Here is an 18607-nt window from a genome sequence, read left to right on the forward strand (position 1 = left end):
GTGGTAAAATCAGCTGCTCCGTGGTGTACGTCTATCCAGCCACTGTGGTTAGAAGTCCTCCACACTTGATTACAGATAGCATAAAGTCCAATAATGCTTGGCCTCTTATTCTGCCGAGAAGCCCCTCCAATGTGCGGTGTTTGTGATGTACCGATTGGGATATGCTATATTTTCATTGAACGAATTGTATATTCAAATGAGAGCAGAGGCTAACTTACCAGCCAATCTGTCCTCTATTTTAGCGTGTGATGAGGAGAATATAGTGATACTTAAGATTTTGCCAGCTGTCTTTTTTACTCCCTAAATTGTTATGGAGAAGGTTTTAATGTGTTGTCACAGCGGCTGGATCATGGTGGCGGTGGTGGTTATAAATTATCAGCCATTCAGATGCAATTTTTTGAATTACTTTTTAGCCTTTATTCTCTAAGTTCAGTTAAGATTATTAACAGCTAATTTTGACATTGATAAAGTTAACTGTCTTAAATTTTCCACGATTGGGCATGACTGGGTAAGTGAATGTGAGTGAAAATGGGGAAAAGTGATTGTGATTTTGAATGAGTTTGTATGTTATATATTTTTAGCTTATTATAACATCACTTTGTGTGGACAATTTTAGCTAGGATGCCAATAACATCACTTGGGTTTTAAGACTTAAGTCACTTGCAGCTACAGAAAACAGATAAGAATGGGGCAAAATGAATTGTTAAATCATTGTATAGTAGATATGTCTATGGGTATGATACAATATAAAGTAAGCTAATGAGAATCGGTGTACCGTACATTCACTCGCTAGTGCCATGTTTCTTTCATGTGCTACCCGTTGCCAGACAAATAAAAATGCTCATTACTAAAACTGCTCCACAAAGAGTAAACGAAAGTGAAGGTAGACAATTACATTCACTATACAGAATTTGTTGTGTCTTGGGAAAGGAGCATAAACAAAAAACAAAGATGCAGTTTCTTTTTCATGTGCCAGGCACTTCCAGTGCAAACTGGCACATTGAGAAGTGTAGATATCTTTGATTCCTCGCAGGCTTTTGTTTGCAAGGATCACGCTAAACTTTTGTGTGAGTTGGAACATTATCATATTAGAGGGAAACCTCACCTTTGGTTCTGATTGTGTCTAGGACCCACAAGGGGCTCGCAGTCCTTTTGTATGTGGTTTGCTAACACTGGGCCCCCAGCTTCTGTGCTACTACTTCATTTTCCATGCTGCTCGTCTAATATCTGAGGGGCTCACCCAATAATGGTTGCATACAGGCATGGTGAACCCATGGATTGTAAGCTTGGGACCGGTCAGTGCTGCCAATTCTTTTTAACTGTAAGCTATGCATGTAGTTAAGCAGCCATAATTGGGTGCTCCAGTTTATAACTGCGCATTACAGGGAATGGAATCTTGGCTCAGCTGCCGGTCATAAGTTAATAAACTTGGACAAGAAAACCTCAACCTCAAGGTGTGCTACGTGTCAGTGGTATGGATTGCTGTTGAGGTAAAAGAGTCATTAGTAGGCAACTTTTGGAGTGCCTACCACACCTAAGTTAGGCATGCTTGTGAGGGTGAATAATACAAAATCAGCTGAGGGAACAAGTGAGGGCTGTTCTTTTGAGCAGTTATCTTGTTAATTGGAATAAGACATGAAAAATGTTTTACAATGTCTTTCTAGTAGTAAAGCAAGCGAAAGAGTCATTTGAAATAGTATGTATTTTAAATACGAAGAGGTCTAAAGGTGTTTGCTGTGAACTGAAAATCTGTGAAGTGGCACTTGGAAGTAGATCCCATTTTAGTTGAACCAACTATATCTCAACAGGCTAATACCCTTCTTAAGCAGAACATGCATGTGAAGTATCCAGATGTTGTGGAACTACAACATAACCTTAATCTTAGCAAGAATGTGGTAACATAAAAAGATCTACTGTACACCATAGTGTGAAAGGTATATCACCATAGATGCTTTCAGAAACATTAGGCAGCTCCCACATCCATCCCTCCTCTGAGGAATTTTAATGCACATAACATGCTATGGGGTTCTGATAACACCGTCTCTGAGATCTAGTTATAGAAGGCTTCATCCTCACAGGGGACATCTGTCCCCCGAATAGAGAACGAGGGATGCACTTCAGTACTGCTTTAGTCTCGATATCAACCATTGGCCTGTCCAACTTGCCTGCTCTTGCAGGTATGACTCTATGGTAATTTGGTAATAACTAACATTATAATGACTAATTCTTCTTGAAAGAACAGTGTCAGAAAAGAAGATGCCTAATGGCTACTTTAGGTAACAATCTGATTGTAGTGTACCCAACTACGTGTGTTTAAATGCCGCAACAATGTTCAGGACATTTTGTATCACATTACCAGTGTGATTTGTGAACCCATTCAAGTATCCATCCAAAAATCATGCTGTCAGCTTAGAAAACAATCTGTCCCATGGAAATGAGTAGTGCTACTCTACAATTAGGGGCAGTTAAGGGTGCAGGCAGGCAAACAGACAGACAATATCTCAGTCTTTCTTGTAACAAGAGCAAAAGCTTACAGGGTAATTAAAAACAGCAGGAGAATATCATGGTAGAATCTCTCAAATTCAGCCACTCCATATCAGCAATCACTGAATGGGAATCAATAGGAAGGATCTCTGATAAAGTCAGATCAACACCAGCCATTGCTATCCTGAACAGCAGAATACAGTTAACCTCACCCAGTGAAGTGACCCAGGAAATAGTGGTTTTTCCCCCAAAAAAAGTCTAGCAGTTTTCAAAACCCTACTTTCTGGTATCCCACAGGAGACATGCAGAAGTAAAAGTTGGTACTTCAACTCCATCAATCAGGAATTGTACAACTGTTCTTTCTCCATGTGGGGATAAGGAGCCATCCCATCAGAGGCCAACAGCACAGCTCCAGGCCCACACACTATGCAATTGCAACATTTAAATGTAAAATCTGAAGTTATTCTTGTTGATGTTTTATTAAAACTTAGCCTCGATAGAATTGCCCCAGCCTGTAGCAAGAGGCTGTCGTGTCCCCTCTCCTAAAGCTGGGAAAAATTCCTACATCTCCAAGTAGCTTTTGTAGCTTTGCTTTGTCAAGCCAGTGGGGAAGACTGTGGAATGAATGGTGAACTTTCAGACCAAGTAGTTCCTTGAAACCAGGAGAATCATTAACAGCTTCCAAAGTGGTTTTGGGCAGTTTAGTATGATAGCAGGACTCTGCGGACGTTTTTATATACAATGCTCAGGCTGAAACAGTTAACGTGTGCCCTATTGTTAATGGACTATCTGATCATGATGCACATTTCATGAAAATAAACCATGTAACACCTTATAGCTCTGAAACATTTTCTTATAAAGTAGGAAATAATGTTTTAGGAATAAGTTAAAATAAGTGGAATGAATTAAGGTCCAGGGTGATTTTGCTAAATGGGGACAAACTGCAGGAAATAATCCCTGAGGCGACATGAGCAAAAACGGTCATAAGGACATACGCCCTGATACTCATTGCAAGGGAGATACACCCACTTGAGGGTGGAGAGAAAAGGTGTTGAAAACTGTAGAATGACCATGGCATCAGCACCAAACACAAGGTCTGCCATCATGGGTTAAGCCAGTTGACTGTGTTGAACATTCTCAATAACATCTCCTGCTAACTGTATCATTTAAAATGCACGCAGACCTTACTACATACAGACTTGCATCTGCCATGACAGTTTTGTCACTGGTTCATCACACAGGCTACGATACACCTGGAATTTCCATCATCGATCATATTCAAATACTGTGCCACCTTTTTCGAGTGGCAGTACCATCAACCTCTGCAACACCTACGTGTCAGCTACACAATATCCACGCCTCAGTGTGTGGGCAGGAATTATTGGCGACCGTCTCTTAGGACCTGTCATCCTTCCAAATAACCTCAGTCGAGGCATATCTGCACTTCCTGTGGGTTACCCTGCCTCCCCTGCTGGAAGATGTGATCCGCCTTTGGTGGTATGAAGAGTAATGTAGCCTCTACATAATTGTGCTACAGCCCACTGCCCATTTGAGTGTGGAATTAAAACACATACAGACAGAACATTCCAACTTGCATGGTGTTACTTGCATTCTACAAAAAATAATGTAATATTTCAAGGAATGTCATTAAAATATCCAAAAATATGTGCATCGTGGCAGAAAATAAATCAGATAATGAGATTAAAACTATGTGGAATATTCAGAAATATTCAGAAGATGCTGTCATAATTAAGCTGAATAACAATGATGTGGATGATAATTCATGAATTGAGAGTACTATTAAAAATCACATTTTAAATGTAGCAACAGAAATAGGATTAAATGGGTCAGAGGAAGAAGCAAGAGAATATATTAAAAACGAAATTCTGTCAAACTTTAAGGAACTACAAGTAGCCCCAATATTCTACAGTGAAATTAAGACATACAAAAGTTCTCAAAAATGAAAGTTCATATGGTGTTGATGGAATTTCAAACAGAATTCTAAAGAATTGTTCTCCTTAATAAATAATGTCATATAATGCATCACTGGCAAAGGAAAGTTTTGCAGACATTAAAATATGTCATTAAACTTCTTTCGTATAAAGTTGACAAGAAAGAGTTAAAATAATTATCAGCCAACTTCCTTACTGATGTATTTTTTGAAAGTATTTGAGAAAGTAACATAATGCAGTATTGTCCCACAACAACTTAAACATTAGTGCCATGCAATATTTTGTGTAATGTAATATCTTGTACAGATATCTTTTATTAACCTGACACGTTCCACATCATTACGAAGTGTCGTATTCATGATCTATGGAACAAGTATTAATCTAATCTAGAAAGTCGGTTAAAATTGCTCAGCAGAGGAAAGGCAACTGAACCTAACAGGTTACCTGTACGATTCTCATACATTATGCAAAAGAACTTGCTCCTCTTCCTACAGCAGTGTACCCTAGGTTGCTGGAGGAGTTAAGTGTTCCTAGTGATTGGAAAAAGTGTGTATCAAACAGCAGCACACAATTATAGACCTTTATCACTGACTCAGTCTTTCATATTATTGTAGAATATATTTTATGATCACTTATTACGTCCTTTCTGGAGACCAAAAATCACCGCTGTAGGAATCAACTGGGATGCCCTTAACAAATCCATTTCATCCTGTTAGTTCATGAGAACTGGAAGGCAGTAGGTACTGCACCCGTGTTGATACCATGCTCTTTGATTTTTGAAAGGTATTCTATGTAGTTCTGAACTGTTGCCTAATGAACAGACTATGAGCTTATGGAACTGCAGACCAGCTGTGTGACTAGTTTGAAGTGTTCTTAGTAAACAGACACAACATGTCATTCGTAACGGAGAGAAATCTTAAAGTATAGAAGTTAGAAATAAGTTTGAACCTACCCCGATGCAGTGTAATGGGACAATTACTTTTCACACTTGTAGTGGTATGTTAAAGAACTTGGCTCAGTGCTCGGAGCAGGGATAGGCAGTTGACCCTCAACATAAACAATTGTAATGTATTGTGCATTTATAGGTAGAAAGACCCATTATTGTACGATTACACGATTGCAGAACAATCACCAGAAATGGTTACTTCCATTAAATACACAGAAGTGTGTGTACGGAGTGGTTTAAAGTTGAACAATCACATAAACTACTTCTAGGAAAGGCAGATGCCAGATTGATGGTGAGATATATTGAAAGAATTCTCAGGAAGTGTGCTCTGAGGCCCACACACAGAAAAGGTAATCTCAAAACCTAGTTAAACCATTAGGTGAGTATTGCTCATCAGAGTAGGACCCAAACCAAATAGGACTGATAAAAGAAATAGAGAAGAGCCAAAGAACAGCAGCACATTTTGTCATAGGTTCATGTAGTGAGCTCATAAGTTTCGCAAGATATACTTGTTCGACTACAGTAGCAGATGCAGCGAGAGAGGCATTATGAATAGGGTTTTGGTTTAGTGCCCTGCTGTTAAAATTGAGGGTGTACACTGTAGAACAATCGACCAATATATTGCTTCCTCCTACCTATACCTTGCAAAAGGACTACGAAGGTAAAATTAGAGATATTTCAGCTCACACCTGGACTTACCAACAACTGTTCTACCCTCGTGGCATTTGCAACTGGAACAGGGAAGGGGGAGATTAAAGTGGTACACAAAGTACACTACACCACACACTGTAAGGTGGCTTGTGTAGTGTAGATATGATTCAACCTCTTCATTAGTTATCCAGAGCACAATGTTGAACATGAGGCTCTGCAGGTAGTGACCCCTGCTATTTCCCATGTTGACCCAACAACCTCGTCAGTTACTATTGCAGTGGACATGGGATCATTGAGATTGGACTGTGGATCAATGTAAACTTGTCATCTGGACATACGAATCGGGGCTTTCGTTACACCAGGTTGACGGTCATGTCTGGATACGCTGTCATCGAGGCAACTAACTGGCTGCTCGAAACACACCACGCCCTGGACACAGGCTAGTGGGGCGGTGTTATGTTATAGGACAGTGCTTGTCAAACTGTGGCCCTCAAGTATTTGTGCAGCCCACAGTTCTCAAATGTATTTTATAATAATATGCATCTAGCAACTAAAAGCTGAATAAAATAATGTAATGTTGAGAGCTTGTTAAGAGTGTAGGTTTTCCTACTGAGTAACACATACATATACTTAGAGAGACAGTAGTATTTTAAGACGTGCTCAATTATAATTTACGATCAGCCGTTAGCTAAATAAAGTTGGCCGCCTGCCTTGGGGGCAGAGGCGTAAGTAGTGCAACCGCTGCAGGGATAGAGGATATGAGAGGGTGAATGTTTAATTGTTTGCCTTTCAGCAGGCCCTGCACGACTTGTATCGATCGGCCTCCGTGGTATAAATTTTATGACGGAAGTAACGTCGATTCGTGGATGTGTGTTACAGAGACAGTCATCTTAAAGTGACGTACATATTTGAAATAAGGAAGAAGAATTAAATGAAGGCTACTATAATACAAAGCAATGAGTAGAAGAAAAAATTTCATTCAAAATATGTAGTAAACATTTATGATTGTGACTCATATTGCATTATGCATTGAAATATAAGCATGATTACTGCTATTAATCATCCAACCATCTGCCCACAAAGACAACACAATAACACGTTGTCAGGCTATTACAGTGTCAACTTTAATGTTCCTGAGGCTGGCAGGAATCTGAAGCAGAGAACTGTCGACGCAAAGTGTTCAGAATTGTCAATTTTTCACAGTCAGTATTGGTGGCCTTACTGGACCTTCCTATAGTTAGTCCATTTGGGCCTCACAACATATTGATTTATGTCAAGTAGTAAAGGGTACAGCAAACAGTTGCAGATAACATTTATTGTGCATCCACATCTCGGTCACTGTGTATCTGTGGTCAGTGCAGTAAATTTAAGTTAAAACATTAAATCCAGTTGTATATGCACATAGTCTCAACTGGACTAATTATGTCAAAGGTTGAGTTGATACTATGTGCATTTATCATATAGAAGTGGTTTCAGTGTTTTAACTTACATTTACTGCACTGAAGATGGCCACATAGTGACCGAAATCTGGATGTGCAATTAACATTATTTGTGACTGACTGCATACCCTTTACTGTTTAAAGTAAGCACTGTCACTGGGCACAACTGCTTCCCCATCGAATCAAACCTGAGAATACTAATTTATGTAGGTTACCGGTTAGTAACAAGATCAGCACATATGCAGCCTGAGGTGCTGCCCCCTGTATCAGTATTGGCTCTTCAGCCAAAAAATTTTGATGACCGCTGCTATATTGGACATTCACTTGCACTTCCATGGGACCTGTGGTAGTAACTAAAGGTACCATGACAGATGTGGACTACATGAACATTATTGTGGACTACCTGCATCTCTTCATGCTTGATGTCTTCCCCAATTACAGTGGCTTCCTCCAGCAGGATAACTGTTCATGTCACAAGGCAAGAATCATGCACGGGAACAGGAGCACGATGATAAACTCACACTGGTATCTGGGCACCAAATTGGCCTGGCCTGAACCTGATGGAATGCAATGGGATGTTATCGGGTGTCAGCTCTGTGCCCACAAACTACCGGCCAGTAATTTACAGGAATTGCATGACCTGTTCATTGCAATCTGCTCCCACATACCTTAGAAAACCTACCAAGAACTTGTCAAATCCACACCATGCTGTATTTTGCATTTCAAAGGTAGACAAAGACGCTGTTAAGAAAGTGGTCATAATGTTTTGGCTCGTACTAATTGTCTCTGCAATTTCCTGTTCAACTGACACATTTCACATCATAATGCTTATAGTGAATATGATTTACAGAACATGGAAATAACTACGTTATTAATAGCTAAATGCGTGTAGGAATTGGATATACATCCTAAATTCCTTCCTCCTCCTGCCCCCCCCCCTCCCCCCGCCCATGTCAGTTTTCTTCATACCTCTCTCTCTGTTCTCATACCTGGGTAAATCAGTTGGGATCGTTGGTATACGGGGTATGAGAGAGACCTCTCCAGCTGCTGGATCTCTGAATATAGTAGGTTCGATGACAGTAAATCGCATAGTTTCAATCTGCAAGTGGGTAGGATTATAAAGTTTGAGATGTTCAGATTCTGTAGTGGTATTCTAATCATAAGCTGATAAAACTTAAATACATTTTCCCCATTTTCTGTAAAACTGTCCCAACAGTGAGAAAGAACACAAAACAAAACAGTACATTGTTATATACACATCCTGTGTTTGAAATTATAAACAAGGAGGAAGAATATACAGGGTGCCCATAATTAAAGTTTCAAAATGCTGTAGGAGGAGAATCACTGCTCAAAAAGATGTCAAATTTGAACAGCATGTTATTGACATGGGGGAAATGCCTTGGAAAATTTAACAAAAATTTTACCAATACATGACACTGTAAGCATCTTAACTTAATAGGATGAGCTACAAATGACAGGTGAATATCAATATGACAGTTGTGGTTTGAATTGCACGTTACATCAACCTTACTCTTCAATATGAATGATTGCACATGTTCGGCAGTCAACAGTTGTTAGTACACTGGTACTGTTAGTTAGGTGAGCCGATACACCATGGGTAGGTCATACCTCCTTGGGTGGGAAAAATCAGTTTTTAGTTTTCCCGAGTCCAAAAACTGCATGATAACCAAAGTGACATAGGTTAAAAACAGCATAAAAAGTGGCAATGGTTTCTAATTGTTGTGAGACTGACACAAGACACGTTCAGTATGCTGGCCACTGTTTTCTGCCACAAGTTTAAATCAAGAATCAGCTTAATCGACAAATAGCATGGTCCACAACAGATCGGAGTGTTTTGGGGGTCACATTCAGAATACATTGCTCATTGCATGCCTTCAATTCAGATACGTTCATAACTGGGGCGCTAAACACATCATCTTTCAGATAACCCCACAGCCAGAAATCACACGGTTTAAGACAAGTGATCTGGACAGCCAGGCTGTTGGGAAATTGTGGCTGAGAATTGTAGCACTTTCAAAATGCCTCTGCACCAGCCACCTGAGTGGCTGGCAATGTGCGTAAGAGGTCCATCTTGCATAAAAATCGTCCTACCCACACTTCCACGCTGTTGAAGGGTTGGAATTATGTTAGTGCACAAAAGACTCTCATAGCATTTGCCAGCAACGGTACAGGTAACAGGACCTGTAGGACTTGTATCATTAAAAAAATATGGCCCTACAATAAACAGTGTTATCAAACCCACACCACATAGTCAGTTTTGCAGAACGAAGTGGTACTGGTTGTTGTGCATGCAGATTTTCCACTGCCCATGTTCTGCAATTCTGCATACGTGTCCTTGGAGATGTAAACAGGCTTTATCTGTCCACACTGTTCTGTGGACTTTCATTATTCACGTCTATGCGAGCAAGACATTCAAGAGTGAAAATTTGTCTTGCTGGCAGGTCAACAGGAAGCAATTCTTGAACGTGGGTGAGTTTGTATTGATAGCAGTGCAGAATGTTTCATAGGATTTTATATACTGTGCTACCAGGCATGTCCAATGTTCAGGCAATTCTCCATGCACTATATGCTTGCACACCACTGCTCGACCCATCCTGCAATGTTGTGGCCACATCTTCGACAGATGTCAGATCAACTGCTTTCCTCCCTCTGCCACACTGCACTTCAAAAGAACTTGTCTTTACAAATTTTCTATTCATTTTCTCTAGACCTTTAGCAGACATTGGACTAATGCTTTTTATCATATGCTTGAGTGTCTGTAACTTCTGTAGCGTTATTGGCACACGGTCATGGAGACAGTCATGTGGGGTGTCTTGGGTATAAACTGAGGAACAGCCGTGTGCCGGGTATCTGTTGGTATATATATTCTGATGCTTACAGTACCATCTTCTTCTTCTTCTTCTTCTTCTGCTGCTGCTGCTGCTGCTGCTGCTGCTGCTTCTTTTATGACATTGTTGGACAACTTCAGCCAATCATTTTCTGGTCACCTTCTTCAGTAGGTTTTCTTTATGAATTGCCTAGTATCTTTTCATTTGTTCTGATCATTTTTCTCATTCCTCATCCATACAAATATCCTTTATATCCTTTTTATTGTTTATCATTGTCTATTTTTGGTTTAAATAGTACTTTTATGTTTTTAAATTTCTTTAAATTTTCTGTTTCGTTTCGCAAATTGTCCAGGAGTAACTGTAGCTCTTTCATATCGTCTGTGATTTCCCTTATCTATCCTACTTGTTTCAAAGTTTCTCTCTCTCTCTCTCTCTCTCTCTCTCTCTCTCTCTCTCTCTCTCTCTCTCTCCTTTTTTTCCGTATTGTATCTGTGATGGGTTCCAGTTCCCTGTGCACCACTTCGTTTGGCACTATCTGCCATTGTCCATTTTTCAGATATTTCTTATTTATGCATTTTCTAGTTATTTTTCTCTCTACTTCAGGATTTTTCTGGGTGACTTTGAAAAGAGTTTCACTTCTGTATGTGACCTCTGGTTAAACCACCATCTTGTAATGTTTTAATTTGACTAATAAACATTTTGTTGTTGTATGTAGACCATGTTAATTTCTGAGCTTTTATCATTTTGTTAGCTCTTTCTTGCCACACAGGTTCTCGCCAAGTTGAGCGCTATAATTTGTCCTAGATATTCAAATTGTATCACTGTTTTTGCTTTCCTGTTATATACTGTTATTTGGTTGGCTACTAGTGGATCTGCTGCCATTCTCAGTCTTTTCGAATGATGTCTGGAGGTGTGCTTGTTGTTTGATTTCCGGCTTCTTGAATATTGTTTGCTAGTAAAACTAAGTCGTCTGCAAATTGCAAGCAATTTAAGTTTATTTGATCTTTCTCCTTTCCAGTTCTTATGTTTCTAGGATTTTGCTTGTACTATTCCTTCATCATATACTCCAGAGCACAGTTGAAAACTAATGGCAATAAACCATCTCCCTGTCTTAACCCTATTTTAATTGTAAATGGCTCGGATATTTCTCCTGTGAACTATACTACAGATATGGTGTTTGTTAGAGTTAAGTTTATAATTTTTATTAATTTGGGATGGAGACCGAAATTCCTTAGTATCTTCACCACTGAAGCTCTGTGTATGTAATTATAAGCTTTTCTGAAGTCTACAAAAGCTATGACTTCATGTTTCTGTCTTCTTTTGTCATAATCCATTACCAGTGATCTGTTCTGGGCAGCTTCTCCAGGGCCTAAATCCTCCTCGGTATCCTCCTAGTTCCACTTCAAGTTGAAATTTATAATGACAGTATAGAATTGTTGACATGACTTTGTATGAGATATCCAAAAGGGAAATGTGTGTATAGTTGTCCATATTTCATTTGTCTACTGTTTTGTGTAATGGATGGATTAAAATTGTGTTCTAATGTTCTGGTAGTTATTCTTTGTTCCAGATTTTCACTATGTAGTGGTGCTGCTGCTGCATAGTTCCAAAGTTCTGCAAACATTTGATTTTCTCAATTTGCTTTGTAGTTTTTGAGCTATTTCAAAGCTTTGTAGACTTCTTGGATTTTAGGTGGACTTATATTTTCTGCTGGTGTTTTGACAGCGGTATCTGTGTTTATTTGAAGTAGTTCTGAAGGGTCTTCGCAATTTAGTAATTTGTTAAATGTTTCTCTTAAAATTTGTGTATTTTTTCTACTGCTATGGACCATATTGTTTCTTTTATCCTTTAACATTAATGTTGGTGGGTCATATCTTCGTAGTTGTCTGCTAAATATTTTGTAGTAATCCCTTGAGTTTGTTTTCTTGCTATTTATTTCTATAATTAAAAGTATATCTTTTTGATTTGGTGTTTAACCCTTCTTATTTTTTGGGTTATCTTTCTTTGTTATGTGAGTTCTAAGTGTTTTTCTTCTGTTTCATAACTCTGATAACTTAACCAAGCTTGTTGTTGATCTACCACTGTTCTATCACACCCATTGTTCCATCACTGGTGTTTTTTCCATGGATTTATTAGAGCTACCTATTCAGCTATTTGTTTCAACTGGGGAACTATTTCCTCTAGATCATCTGTTATTTTTATATTCCTTGTTTGTTTCTGTATTCCTTGTTACATATCAGTTTATGAGGGTCATAGTAGCTTCTCTTGTTTTTGGGGTGGGATTTTTTCTTTGTCAATGGGGTGAGATTAATTTTTATCGTGTCAATGGGGTGAACTTAATTTTTATCATGTAATGATCTAATCCAGTATGTGTCCCTCTCATAACTTTAAAATGGTAGATTTCTCTGTGATAATTTTTATCCATGCAAACGTGATCTGGTTGCCATTCTCCTTTTTCCACTCTGGATGTTTCCAAGTTTTGAGCTTATTTGCACTTTCCTTGAAGTATGTTGACTTTGAGATCATGTCATGGTTTCAACAGAATTTCACCAGTCTCATGCCATTTCTGTTTCTTCATCATTGTGCTAGGAATTTCCCCTATTATGTCTCCATATCGCCTTTCCCTTCCTAACTGTACATTAAAATCTCCAGTTAAAATTTTGGTGTGATTTTTGTGTGTGTTCATTGTCATCTGATCTAAAGGCTCCCAAAAGTCATCCACAACTTCTCTCTGTTCTTTCTTATTATTGTGTCATTATTTCGGGCATGGGCGTTTATTATGGTGTATATTTTATTTGCAGCTTTTATAGTTAGTGTTGGTAGCCTGGGAGATTGTGGTTTAAATTCTATTACAGATTCAGTTATTTTGAGACTGACCGTAAATCTCTTTTCAAACTGTGGACATTGCTTCATTTCTCTTTTTCCTGTTATTTCCTTATAAATCCTATATCTTTGCGATTCTGTTGGTTTCTGATCAGTTTTCTCATTTCCTGAAGTCCAGTCATTAAAATCACTTTGTGGTCCATTTCAGCTGCCAAAATTTTGGGTTTCCCTGGACATATGATGTAATTTATGTTGTGTGGTTCTATATAGTTTGTGTGCTGCCTGGAGTCTCGGTTTTGATCTTCTGTCAGTCTTGCATATTTTCAGATGCTCGGACTCGCCTAAGTCATTTTTCAAGTGACTGCTCATCATATCCAAGTGCAGTCTCCCTTGATAATTGCCAAGAGATGGACTTCTCCTTAAAAGATTTATTTCCACATTTTACTTTCAGAGGTAGTCAATCTCATATGGAACAAGATCTGAGTAACAAATACTGTTGTTAACCATAGAGGCTGTTGTGTATTTGGTCTGCGAGTACCTCCCTATCTGCCACCTGTCACGCACCATGTTGGAGTATCACCTGCATGCCTGATACGACAGCAGTAGGTTTGTAGCACCATATATTGGTCTAATTTTTTTTTTCTTCTTCTATGACATTTTCCCCTGTGTCAATAATATACTGTTCAAATTTAATGACATTCTGAGCCGGCCGGTGTGGTCAAGCGGTTCTAGGCGCTTCAGTCTGGAACCGTGCGACCGCTACGGTTGCAGGTTCGAGTTGTGCCTCGGGCATGGATGTGTGTGATGTCCTTAGGTTAGTTAGGTTTAAGTAGTTCTAAGTGACTGATGAACTCAGATGTTGAGTCCCATAGTGCTCAGAGCCATTTGAACCATTTTGATGACGTTCTGAACAGTGGCTCTATTTCTATAGTGTCGGAAACCGGAACTTTGCGGACACCGTGTATATGGGAGAAACAATTTCTCATAGTTGGTTTAAACAGAAAATCTGTACATTGTAATTTTAAAAAAATACTGCCTTTGTCTGTCCAAATGTTTATTAGAGTATTATGTAAAAAGAAGTGAATTGGTAAAGTACTGTCAAGATTTTTGGTAACAACGTTAAACAGGGACTTGTCTATATAGTAATACAGCTGATGGTGATGGTGATAATGGTTGTTGTTGATATGATCATAGGTACAAAAACACTTCATAATGACCACTGAATTTAAATGGCCAATAGTGTCAACTAAAGTGTTGTTATAAGATGACAGCTGCAGCAGAACCATGGTTACCGTCCACCGATTTTTTAATAACTGTGGAATCCAGCATGAAGAAAGTACAAACCAAAACAGAAACTCACTTGCAGCTCTTTGTCATATTTACCCACAGGTCTTCATAGTAGTAAATAAGTAATGTACAGGTGATATTGCATCATTTTCTTGTAGCCATCACAGGCACGAATGTAATATATGTCTGCCAGTTCTTTAGCTGTGCCATTGTATCAGTAAAATCAATCACACACTGTATGATGATTTTTAATTTTACAGATGCGTAGTAAAACCGAGCTTATATTAGGTGTTGTCACTTTATAAATGATTGATTTAGTGTACTGCTGCAGAAATATTATGCTATTAAAATAAATGTTAAGGTTGTTTTTCGCCTGTCTTTTTCTCTGCTAATGCTTGTGGTGACATTTTAATTTTCTGTTACAGATCAAATATCAACATAAATGATATATTAGGGGATTATTGTCTTACTCTTGTGGACACATTAGATACATTGGCAATAATGGGAAATGCAACTGAATTTCAGAGAGCAGTTGGCAGAGTTCTGTTAAATGTCAGTTTCAACAAGGACAATGTTGTGCAAGTTTTTGAAGCCAATATCAGGTATGCCACACTTTTATCTTCTTTACTGCAGTTCACTCAAGTTTTGTGTGTAAATATTGCTGATGAGAAAATGATACTGAACACCCTTCTCTCCCCTCTCTCTGCCCCCCCTCTTTCACACACACACACACACACACACACATTCTCTCTCTCTCTCTCTCTCTCTCTCTCTCTCTCTCTCTGACTTGCTTGAAGCAGATGACAGGGAGGGGGTAAAGGGGGGGGAGGGAGAGAAAGAGAGAGAGAGAGAGAGAGAGAGAGAGAGAGAGAGAGGGGAGTTAAAAAATAAGGAAAGCTTTTTACAAAGTTATAGGTGAGATTTTCTTGAGGAAGTAATTTTCCCATGTAGGATGTTTTCTTTCGAAATAAGCAACTGTTGATGAGCTGATGGATGTGCCAAGTGCTGTAGAAGAGAGTTCTGTTTCATGCGCAGTATTTAAATTTTTGTTTTTCAGGTATTTCTGCAAAGAAGTGAATTGTATCCATGTATTTTAATGCATATACTAGTGTTTACTAACTTACTCTAGGTTTTTGTATAAACTTCAGGGCATTAACTATGTGGGAGCTGACTTGAGTGTAGTAAAAAAATTTAAAAAGTCAGAAGTAGTGTAGCAACAGAACTTAACATTACAGCCAGCAACTTCTTGTGTTAGTGTTGCATTTCTTGTGGTAAAGACAAAAATTGATTAAAGATGGATACGGACTGCACCTACAGATCCAGGGGGATTGGACGCTATTCATAAACAGCTGGAAGCTGTGTTGTCCTGGTCTGCAGCTTTCAGGCTGCTACTATGTGTCTGTGGTGGCAGTGGAGCACATGAGACAAATGTTTTGGCACCTCAGGAGCCTATAGTGTTGCCCAGGATCCCTGATGTCACTCTGTCTTCTGATTATCATATCCTGGCCAGTCGACACTTTCCAGATGGTAGTTAGCAAACAGCGATGGGATTGCAAATCTCTCAGTTGAGGGCAAACATGCATAATGGCTGCACAGCAGTCACCTTTCATCTTATAAACTGGTTTGAGGAATTGCCTACTGCTGAAAGCACATTTAAGCCAGCACAGTTTGCCTCATCTTTGGGACTGTGGTCAATCTTTCTGGAGGTCTGGACAAGTGGAGAGTGTCGGATTGCTTTGTCATGGGGAGCTCCAACTTCAGGCGGGTGATGTAGCTCTTCAGGGAATTAGTGGGCAGGTCAGAAAAGGAGGCCAGTATTCACTTTGTTTGCTTGCGAGTGGAGTCTCATCTGAGATGTGGAAGAGCCTCTGCCATGCCAGCGCTTCAGCATACTAGGTGCATCCGACTGTAGAACATGGCTCACATAGGTGTGAATGATGCCTGTCACCTAGATTCAGACACCATTCTCAGTTCCTACAGCCAGCCAGCTGCTTTTGTGTAGACAGCTAGCCTTGCCCATGGGACAGAAACATAGCTATCATTGTGCAGCATTCTTCCCAGGACCATCATGATCATCTACTTTGGAGCCAAATGGAAGGCTTAAACCAGAGCCACAGACAATTATGTGACAGTTGTGGATGCTGATTTCTCAATCTCTGGTGTCAATTGGAGAATGGTAAGGTTCTGCTGGAGAGATCAGGCATGCACATTATGCAGGAAGATAGCAGAGTACACATGGTGTAATCGTGTGGATTTTTTAGTATAGAGAAATCCCTCCATAGGCCTGATAAGATGTGTTCTGATTGCAGTTAGCGTAGCATTCGCAGTAGGAGCTCGGAGAAAGAAAATGTTAATATAATAAGTTATTTGTGGGAGTGTGTATGGGAAGGTCCTTTAACTGGTTGCACTTATAACAGTAACAGTGCCCAGATATTACTAGGGACAGAAAGCATGCTGAAACCAGATAACTATAAACTCTGACTGGAATGTATGTACCAAAGATAGGTTGAATGCTGGTGGTGCGGGGATGTTTATAGACATAAGAAATATGATTATATCAATTGAGATTAGTACAGATTCCAAATGAGAAATAATGTAGCAGAAGACAAGTGTTGAAAGTGAATCAAACATGGTCATTGGATGCTTTTGTAAACCCCCCACCTCAGGAGCAGTAGTGGTGGAACATTTTAGGGGAAACTTGGTGGATATTTCACATAAATTTTCTGGTCTTTTGTAGTATTGGGTGGAGATTTCAACGTGGGAAATAACTTAAAATAGTTCTAAATGCATTATCCAAAAATTACCTTCAGCAATTAGTCAGAGAACCATCTCGTGAAGGTAACATCTTAGATTTGTTGGTGACAAACAGATGTGAACTTTTCAACTCAGTGTAGAACAGGAAGTCAGTAAACATAAGGCTGCTAGAACATCACTGAATGCAGCTATAAATAGGAAGACAAAGGTACAAAGGCCTTTCTCCTTAGCAAGAGTGACAAGAAACAAATCCCAGGTTACGGTATATTGATAATTTTTACTTATGGACCATCTGACAGCAACTGAATAAAACACAATTTTAGTGCCATACGCATTTCGCCTTTATTTTCTGCAAGGCATCATCAGTGGCCTGGAATATGATGTATGTTAGCTATTTAATTTACATTTTTGTCACAGCTAACATATGTACATATTCCAGGCCACTGATGATGCCTTGCAGAAAATAAAGGCGAAACGCGTATGGCACTAAAATTGTGTTTTATTCAGTTGCTGTCAGACGGTCCATAAGTACAAATTATCAATATACCGTAATATTACACGCAACTGAGGAAGACAGGACTACAAAAGTTGAAGAAATCCCAGGTTACCTGAGTGTTCAGTATGAAAATTTCATCCCCACTACTAACAATGTTAAAGAGCATTGTACAATACACTTTAGACAGGTGTGTGCCAAGCAAAGTTGTGAGGGATGGAAAAGACCCGCCACACTCCTACAAAGCAAAGACAGTTTCACTGCAAATTTAAATGCAGCCAAAGCCTCAAAGGCAAACAAAAACTAAATGAAGCCAATTTTAGTGTAAGGAGAGCCATTTGTGAAGCATTCAATGAAATTGAAAGTAAAATTCTATCTACCAGTCTGACAGAAAATCCTAAGAAGTTTTAGCATTATGTTAAATCAGTAAATGGATTGAAGCCATCTGGCCAGACAATCTGTAACCATAATGACACTGAAACAGAGGATAGCACAAAAAAAAATTCAAGTTCTAAGCATGTTTTTCCAAAACTGTTTCACAAGGAAAGACCACCCTGTAGTATCTGCTTTAAATCATCACATGAATGACAAAATGGCTGATATAAAAATAAATGACCATGGGATAGAAAAGCCATTGAAGTCACTCAACAGAAGAAAGGTCACGGGACCTGGCAGGATATCAATACAATTCTATGTAGAGTATGCAAAAGAACTTGCCCCTCTTATAGCAGCAGTGTACCATAGGTCTCTGGAGAGGCAAAGTGTTCTTGATGATGGAAAATAAGCACAGGTCATTCCCTTTTTCAGGAAGCATTGTCAAACAGATGCACAAAATTATACACCTATATCTCCGACATTGATCTGTTGTAGAATTTTCGAAAATTTTTTATGCTCATGTACTGTGACATTTCTGGGGAACAAAAATCTCC

The 18607-nt window shown here is 39.1% G+C and overlaps 1 protein-coding gene across 1 annotated transcript in view; it reads left to right on the plus strand.

The window, feature by feature from the left end:
* LOC126185117 (ER degradation-enhancing alpha-mannosidase-like protein 1) overlaps positions 1–18607 on the plus strand; it is a 189814-nt gene that overhangs the window by 17009 nt on the left and 154198 nt on the right. The window contains exon 2 of the mRNA XM_049927935.1: positions 14857–15033. Coding sequence (XP_049783892.1) covers positions 14857–15033 — 177 coding nt within the window. The remainder of the gene's footprint in view (positions 1–14856; positions 15034–18607) is intronic.

The sequence above is a fragment of the Schistocerca cancellata genome, chromosome 4, assembly GCF_023864275.1.
Source record: "Schistocerca cancellata isolate TAMUIC-IGC-003103 chromosome 4, iqSchCanc2.1, whole genome shotgun sequence".
Taxonomy (NCBI): Eukaryota; Metazoa; Arthropoda; class Insecta; order Orthoptera; family Acrididae; genus Schistocerca; species Schistocerca cancellata.